The sequence below is a fragment of the Elephantulus edwardii genome, unplaced genomic scaffold (assembly GCF_000299155.1).
Source record: "Elephantulus edwardii isolate Elephantulus edwardi_28Jun2011 unplaced genomic scaffold, EleEdw1.0 scaffold00348, whole genome shotgun sequence".
Taxonomy (NCBI): domain Eukaryota; kingdom Metazoa; phylum Chordata; class Mammalia; order Macroscelidea; family Macroscelididae; genus Elephantulus; species Elephantulus edwardii.
The window spans coordinates 1,137,581-1,146,183 of NW_006400098.1; the positions used below are offsets into that span (position 1 = coordinate 1,137,581).

Genomic DNA, 8,603 nt, shown 5'->3' on the forward strand with positions numbered 1-8,603 from the left:
AATAATAATAATAAGTAAAGACACTCCAAACTCTCAAAAAAAGCCAGTGTCACCGAGCAGGCGCTCCATCGAGGTTCCGAGTCTGTAAATCGCACAGGAGGAGACAAAAGTCCATCTTCCTCCCGCTGAGCTGCTCCTGGATTCGAACCCTCAGCGCGGCATGGCCTGTGCTTCAGCGGCACTGCTCCGTGTCTGCGCCACCATGGCTCCCTTCTGACCTTATGTGCTGGGTTACTCTACGGCGTGACCGTCCCCTAGGTATAACTCTTGGTCCTTCTCAGGCCCTGTCTATTGCTTGGCGGAAGCTGAGCCACGGAGATGAGTTTAGATTCAGGGTGACTAAGGGTTACCAAGTGTCAAGGATCCACTAGGTCTCTGCTGGGCATGTTTTAAGCCTGGGCTTTTCTGTGTTTTTGAATTTTGTTCCTCGGTAAACACAGCTTGCACGTGCCCGGGGAAACCCCCAAATCCATGGGATACCAAGGCGGGATCTGCCTGATTCTGGGTGATCTGGGATTGAATGCAACCCATCTCGGAGGTCCGCCTGTGGATGGAATACGCAGAACAGACCACTGCGCACAGACCGAAAGCTGGCTGGCCGGCAATGGTCAGGGCCTGGGGCGACGGAGAGACACTGCCTCACGGGGACAGGGTTTCCTTGTGGTCGATGGAAAAGGTTTCTGGAAGTGGACAGAAGTGATAGTTACACAACATTGTGAAAGTATGAAAGTGATAGAGTTGTACTGTGTGTGTGTGTGTGTGTGTGTGTGTGTACCGTCAAATCAGATTTGACAGGTACAGGAGGAGATGGTCCCTCCTTCTCCAGCAGAACATCTGGTGGATTCAAACCACTCACCTCTGGGATTGCAGTGCAGCTTCTTGCCACTAGGCCACCAGAGTTCACCGAGTTGTATACTTTAAAATGCTGGTTTCATTATGAGACTTTGCTTTCTTTCTTTCTTTTTTTAAAAAAGGTGGTTCGTTGGGAGCTGGTCTGAGGGAGGAGGGGCTGTGGGGGTCAGGGCTCTGTGATCTGAGGGAGGAGGGCTGGGTTTTGAGACTCTTGGGCCTGACGGAGGAGAATCTGGGGGTGAGGACCCCCAAGTCTGATGGAAGAGGGGCTAGGGCGTTCAGATGCCTGGGTCTGGGGAAGCATGGCTGCCATGAAGGAGAGAGGGAAGCAGCTGGGGTTCTGGGAGAATTCCGGCTGTGGATGATATCATCCCTGAGGACATCCCTCACCCTACTCCCTGCCTGTAGGGGACCTCTCTCTGGATCAATCGGCCAAGAGAGAAAGAAGGAGACGAGGAGAGACAGCTGCACTACCAGAGTCTCCGCGCTCCGGAGCTGAGGGCCAGCATTCGCTGTCCCTGGAGGAGAAGGTTGTAAACTCCGAGCCTGATCCCTGGGTCCCGAGGACGATGGATGTTAATGCTGTGAGGCTGGACCCCAGAGCGCAGGAATGAATGTGCATGTCATCTATGTGGTACAGGGAACCAGGCCCCCAGGTCCTGAGGAAGGGGAGACGGGCTGCTCTCCCCACCCTCAGAGCTGGTAGGAGGTCTAACTGCAGACCACCGAGTGAGGCATCCTGGTGGCTCAGTGGTTAAGGCGTTCAGTCACACCACCAACTGCTTCTCTGTACGGGAGAAGTCTGTTCCGGATGTTAAGATTCCACAGCCTCAGAATCCTGACCGAGGGGCTGACGTGAGTCTAAATCGACTTAATCAATGGGTTGTTTTAGTTTCGTTTTAAGGAACAGGACTGAGGACTCCTGAGTCCTGCCAGGGTCCAGGGATGTTGGAGGTCAGCAGGGAGAGCCGAAGGGTAGAATTTCTGGGACTTTGAACCCACAAAACTAGAGGAAGTCGGCCTGTTCTCAGGGCTAACTGCTAGGTCTTCAAAGTGAGGAAGTCGTGGTTTGGAGTGAGGTCCCGGAAAATGTGGCGGTCAGACTCACACCCCAAGGTTCAGGGTGGACTTTGCCTTTGTGGGACTGGCCCTGAGGCACCACACATCCCAGGACGTGTCAGAGCTGTGCCAGCAGCTGGGAAGGCAGAGGGGGAGACGGTGGCCGAGACTGGACCAGATGAGCAGGGTGACCGAGAGAAGTTTCTGAAGGAGAGAAGGAACGTCATCAAGAGCTTCGAAGGTAGAGGCTGAAAGAGAGAAGCCCAGAGACCGTAAGGCCTGAGGGGAGCTGGGCCAGCAGGGGGAGAGGGCAGGACTGGAGGCCGGGATTTTATGACTGATCTCCCAGGGAAAGTGGCCAGAGTTGACAGCGGTCTGATCAAACAGGGTCCCAAGCCTGCCCCCCCCCCCCGGGAGCCAATACGGCCCCTGAAATGGGCAGCATTTGCACCTGGAAGGTCAGCGCGTTGGCCACCTGGCAGCTGTCACAGCCCAGCCCTCTCTTTCCCCTGCAGAGCCGGGATGTGGAGCTACCTAATTCTTCTTCCCATGCTCCTGGCTCTAGGAGCCACTGCTGGCATCTGGACTGTGTGAGTGACAGTGGCATGACGGGCGTCCGAGGGACGAGGGTCAGGACTCCAGGGTCTGAGGGAGGAGGGGCTGGGTGCCAGGACTCCAGGGTCAGAAGGAGGAAAAGCTGAAGTCTGTGGGAAGTGGGGCTGAAAATTAGATTTTGGGGCAAGCTCTGTGGGCCTAGTGGCAAGAAGCTGCACTGCAATCCCAGAGGTATAAGGTTTGAATCTACCAGATGCTCTGCTGGAGAAGGAGGGACAATCTCCTCCTGTACCAGTAAGATCCGATTTGACGGTATACACACATACAAACAATAAAAATAAAATTTAAAAAAATTCTATTTTGGGTCCGCCGCCCCCTGCGCCATGGGTGAGGAAGGAAAAGCTGGTCTGGAAGCTTCCTATTCACTTTGATGTCTTAACTGCCTCAGGTTTGGGATCGCAGTGGCCAACAAGTCCGTGAACCTGAGTGATCACTTTCCCTCCATCAGGTGGGTTGGGCTGGGCCAGGAGAGAGGGTGGGAAGGGGTGCTGGCAGGACGCACCCCAAGTGTCTTCTTCTCTCCCCCAGTAAGTGTGGGTCTTACCCACCACAGAGCTGCATCTTCAGTCAGGTGCTCAACATGGGAGCGGCACTGGGTAAGGGCGCCCCGAGGTTTAAAGCCAAGACCCTCCTCCTTCGGACCCTGGGCCCAGGACCCTCCTCACGCAGATCCTGAACCCCAGTTCCCTCCTCCCTTGGACCCTGGGTCCCAGGACCCTCCTCCCTTGCACCCTGGGCCCTACGCCCTCCCACCTCAGATCCTGGGCCCCAACGCCCTCCTCCCGCTGACCCTGGGCCCCAGGACCCTCCTCCTTCGGACCCTGGGCCCCAACATCCTCCTCTCTCTCTCGGACCCTGGGCCCCAGGACCCTCTTCCTGTAGACTCTGGGCCCCAACATCCTCCTCTCTCGGACCCTGGACCCCAGGAGCCCCCTCCTTTGGACTCTGGGTTCAACATCCTCCTCTCTCGGATTCTGGGCTCCAATGTCCCCTTCCCTCGGACCCTGGCCCAACCGCCCTCCTTCCTCGATCCCTGGGACCAATGCCCCCCTCCCTCGGGGCCCTGACACCAGCCCCCCTCTTCCCTTGGAGTCTGGGCTGGGGGACCCTCCTCCTTCAGATCCAGGATCCCAGGCCCCTAGCCCCCTCCTTTCCCAGAACCCGGAGTTTGGCCCCCCACCCCTGCCCACCTCTCGTGTCCCGCCCGCCTCTCTCTCCTCCCAGCTGCCTGGGTCTGCATCCTCCGTTACCACCAGCTCCGGGACTGGGGAGTCGGAAGGCGGTTTAACCAGCTGATCCTGTCGGCCGGGCTCCTAAGCGTCTTCGGTACCTCCCTTGTGGCCAATTTTCAGGTGAGACGTCTGTTCTCAGAACCCAACTGAAGGGCGTCAGCAAATCAGCTGATTAAACTACAACTCCCATGAGACCCCGGGGCGCAAGGTCCGGAGTTTTAAGGACTCTTCTGCGCATGGCCTCCTGGGATTTGTAGTTCATTTGCCGGTGGGGTTGGTCTTGGGGCATATGAATGGGGAACCCGGGTGGGAGGCACTTGGTATCAGTTACTTCTGAGATGATGCGGGGTGCGAGGAGGTAGGGCGGCCCAGACCTCCCCAATACAGCGAGGCATGCGCTAATTTTTTTTGCATTTCCCAGTACATGTGAAAGTTACGTTGCCTCTGTATCGTGTAGTCTATGAACAGGAGCCCTGGTGCAATATGGGTTATGAGAACGGGTTGGCAGTTCAGATCCACCAGGCTCTGAAGGAAACGGATGGACAATGCTCTCCTGTTAAGAATGGAAACCTCCCAACTCACAGTAGGGGCACCGCGAGTCAGGATTGACTGGAACGCAGTAGGATTATTATTTTGGGGGCGGGAAGGTCATTGTTGGCTGTGTGTTCAAAGAAAAAACAAGTCTGTGTGTTCAGAAGAACAAACAAACCAGTCTGTCTTTGAAGCAATGCAGCCAGGGCTGCTCCTTAGACGCAGGGACGGTGACAATCTGTCTCACTGCTTTGGCCATGTTCTTAGGAAGAGCCAGTCCTTGGAAAAAAAAATATGCTGGGTCAGAGAACGAGAAGGGAGACCCTCAGCAAATGGGTGGACACAGTGACCGTCACCGTGAGCTTACGCATGATGGAGATTGTGAGGACTCAGGGTTGCATCTGAAAAGGTTTCTGATAACGGAGCTCCGGCGGCCTCGTGGTGAGAAGCTGCACTAATATCCCAAAGGTACGCAGTTCGAATCCACCAGATACTTTGCTGGAGACGGAAGGGCAATCTCCTGTAACCAGTCAGATCCGATTTGACGGTACACACGCACACAAAATAATAAAATTTAAAAATAAAATTTAAAAAAAGTGTACAGGGCATGGTGAAAGTGTTTGCATATTGCAAGACTTTGCAAACTCAGACACTGAGGCATGTGGGAAAATGACACTGTCTCGTGCTCCAGGCAGGCATCCAAGTCCTCTCTCACGGTACCATCAGGCCTACTGCAGGCAGCTAATGCGAACTAAACCCCTGCCCATCAGAGCGGATCCCAATGTACAAATACCCTGTGCAACAGCTTCCAAGGGTCTGTGAGCTTTATGAAAACACATCCCCACGGACTCCCCTACAGAGCAGTTGGTAGGTTCAAACCACTGACCTTTTGGTTAAAGAACCCCTGATTTAGCAACCCCACCACCAAGGACTCTTTTTTAAAAAAATTATTTTCTTTTACTATTTTGAGTGTATGTACCGTCAAATCCGATCTGACTGGTACAGGAGGAGATTGTGCCTCCTTCTCCAGTAGAGCATCTGGTGGATTCAACCCTTGTACCTCTGGGATTGCAGTGCAGCTTCTTGCCACTAGGCCACCACAGCTCCCTAACCACCAAGGACTCTTAACAGCAATGAGCCGCACATCAGAATCCCTGCCCTCTGCTGACATAACCAATGAACATAAACTGTAAACTGACCATGGACAGGACAGACTTCCATCATATTCTATAAGGGGTGGTAACTGACCCTCCCTCTTTCCCCCCTACTCTTACCATTTTCCCAGTCTTCTCAAGCCTTTCCTTTCTCCTCCACCAGCAAACGAACCAGCGTACCACCCACCTTACTGGGGCCTTCCTGGCCTTTTTTGTGGGTCTGCTCTACTTCTGGCTGCAGCTGCTTCTCTCCTGGCGGAGGAAGAACCTGCCCCAGGTGGGGTGGCCGTGGGTTGGGCCCTGCCGCCTCGGACTCTGCACGGTTTGCACTGTCCTCATCGTGACGAGTATCCTCCAGGGGCTGGGGGGGCAGGGCCTGGGGGGGCAGGGCCTGGAGGACAGGACCTGGGGGGGCAGGGCCTGGGGCAGTTCTCCACGGGATGGGTCTTCTGCCTGCCTTCCTCTGGTGCCACCTGCATCCCTGAGGGATGGTGGGTGATGACAGCACCGTGGTCCAGAGTGGAAAGCTCTGAAAGCCTCAAGGATAAGCGCTCAGTTAGCAGTTCAAACCCAGCCGGTGGTCGGCAGGACCATGATGAAGTCGTTGGCTACTGGGGTTAGCAGTTCAATCCCAGCAGCTGGTCTGCAGGACCATGATGATATAGTTGGCTACTGGAAAGATTTACAGCCTCAGGGGTTACAGGGCAGTTCTAGTCTGTCCTGGGGTGGGCCTCTGAATTGGAAATGACTCCATATTAGTAAGTTAGATTATTTCGGTTCAGTCAAGAGTGTGGACACCTTTAAGTGATGCAAACACCCGAGAGCTTCCCTGCTCATTCGTTTGGCTGTGTTGCCAGGAAGGATCTGAGCCCTGTTCTCTTGTGCATTGAGTTGCTTCATTGGGTCTCATCAATTACTGTCAAGAACGAGGGAGGTAATCTATTCAACTTATAGCCTTGCAAACCCGCTACTTCAATACTCTTCTCCAACACCACAACTCAAAGACACCGTTCCTTCTCGAGGCTTCCTTATTCCTTGTCAAGTTTTCACATTCGTACGAGGCACTTTGAAATACCATGGCTTCGGTCGGTCGGACACACCTTCCTTTTTACATTGACGTCCTGGCTCCGTACCCATTTAAAGAGGTCTTTGACAGCAGATTTGCCCAATGTAACTTTTTTTTTTTTGACTGCCTGGGTGTTTTTGACATTGGATGTTGATTATAGATTTCAGTAAAATGGTGTATACAAGATATCCATAGCTGGATCTTATGGATTTTTTGTTTGTTTTTGTATGTGTGTACCGTCAAATCAGATCTGACTGGTACAGGAGGAGATTGTCCTTCCTTCTCCAGCAGAGCATCTCGTGGATTTGAACCATGTACCTCTGGGATTGCTGTGCAGCTTCTTGCCACTAGGCCACCAGAGCCCCCCTGGATCTTAGGTTTTAAGATTACTGTATTTAAGACACACATAGGTTTTTCTAGGGATGATAGAAGGAGAATTGATGCCTTTGAGCTGTGGTGCTGGAGAAGAGTATTGAACAAACCATGGACTGCTAGGAGAACAAACAGATTCGTCCTGGAGAGGCTGAAACCAGGCTGCTCCTTAGAGTCAAGGATTCGGAAGCTTCATCTGACATATTTTGGACATGTTGCAAGGCGGGATCAGACCTTGGAGTGGGATGTCATGCTTGCGAGGGTGGAGGGACAGCACAGGAGAGGAAGACCCTTGATGAGATGGGTTGATGCAGTGACTGGGGTAATGGGGATAGTGTGTTGGAGACAATACAATTGGCACAGGACAGAGCAGGGTTTGGGGCTGTTGTACACAGGGTCGCGATGAGTCACAGGCGACTCGACGGCGCATAGCGACAACATATTTAAGACACCGACTAATACTCATCAGGTTGGACGTAAAACGTTGTCTTTGTGGATATTGTTAGGTGCTGTTGAGTCATGATAATCCGATGAAGAACAGATCTGAATCTTGTCCTGTCTTCTCCATCCTCCCAACTCTGTCACACCTACTGTCACAATTCCTACATCAGCCCATCTCAGTGAGGGTCTTCCTCTTTCACGGCCCCTCTCTGCCTTTCCCAAAATATGTCCAAAGTCAGTCAGATGAAGTTTCCCCTCCGTGGCTCTCGGGAGCATCCTGGTTACATTTCCTTCCAGACAAACTAGTTTGTTCTTTTCACAGTCCACAGGACATCCAGTCCTCTGCCGGCACCACAAGTCAAAGGCATTGATTCTTCCCCTGTATTCTTTATTCACGGTCCAACTTTCACATGCTTAAGCACATGCGAAGCACAGGTTTCCACCTGGGAGGTCGGGAGCTGCGGAGAGCAGGGCAGGGTTTTTTATTAAGCTTTTAAATTGTGATTTCATTGAAGCTGTTAATCTTCACGGGAGCTGACTGCATCTTCCTCCCCTGCAGCGGCTCGTGGGTTTGAACCGCTGACCTGTCCATCAGCAGCCCAGTCCACGGCTTGGGAGCTCGGGTCACAGCAGCACCCACAACAGAGCTGGCTGCTACGTAAGGTGCTCATGGCTGATGGTGGCCATCACTGAAATGGTTCAAAGCACCGGCTGGGGCGTGGGGCGGTGGGGCTGCTGTCTGTCTGTCTGTAGGCCCTTGACCCTGCTGTGAAGTGGTCATTTCCTATCGGCTGAAGCTGAAGACGGCCTCCGCGGCCTGCGAGTGGGCAGCAGCCATGTTGATCTTCATGCTCTTCGGCCTCCTGGCCGTGGACTTCTCCTGCCTGGGCGGCTGCACCCTGTCCCTCCAGGCGGCCCCGGGCCTCGACCCGCAGCCGCCGCCAACGCCAAGGGCCCCCTGCTCCCTGCAGGTCCAGCAGTCCCAGCGCCTCTGAGCAGTGTCCTCTCTACTGGCCGAAAAGGAACCAAAGAGGAGTCCAAGCCTGTCGCCCCACCCGCACCCCCGTGACCCACCGGGGAGGCTGCCAGCTGGCCGGGAGGTGGACGGAGACGTTACTGACCAAGGCTTCAGTTTCTGGTGGCCAGCCGGCTGTAGAGGCCACGCACGACCCCCAGAGCCCGGCTGCTGGCACCAGGACCACCCAGGCCACGTGGCCGCCAGGAAGCGAGACCCCGAGGCCAGCCAGAGGTCCCTGATCACGGTTATTTATTATTATCATT

At 54.2% G+C, this 8,603-nt stretch overlaps 1 protein-coding gene across 1 annotated transcript in view; it reads left to right on the plus strand.

Moving 5' to 3' along the window:
• Positions 1-2,433: 2,433 nt before the first annotated feature.
• TMEM150B (transmembrane protein 150B) overlaps positions 2,434-8,603 on the plus strand; it is an 11,062-nt gene continuing 4,892 nt past the window's right edge. The window contains exons 1-7 of the mRNA XM_006901865.1: positions 2,434-2,501; positions 2,915-2,974; positions 3,055-3,122; positions 3,751-3,878; positions 5,607-5,790; positions 8,097-8,293; positions 8,345-8,584. Coding sequence (XP_006901927.1) covers positions 2,434-2,501; positions 2,915-2,974; positions 3,055-3,122; positions 3,751-3,878; positions 5,607-5,790; positions 8,097-8,293; positions 8,345-8,584 — 945 coding nt within the window. The remainder of the gene's footprint in view (positions 2,502-2,914; positions 2,975-3,054; positions 3,123-3,750; positions 3,879-5,606; positions 5,791-8,096; positions 8,294-8,344; positions 8,585-8,603) is intronic.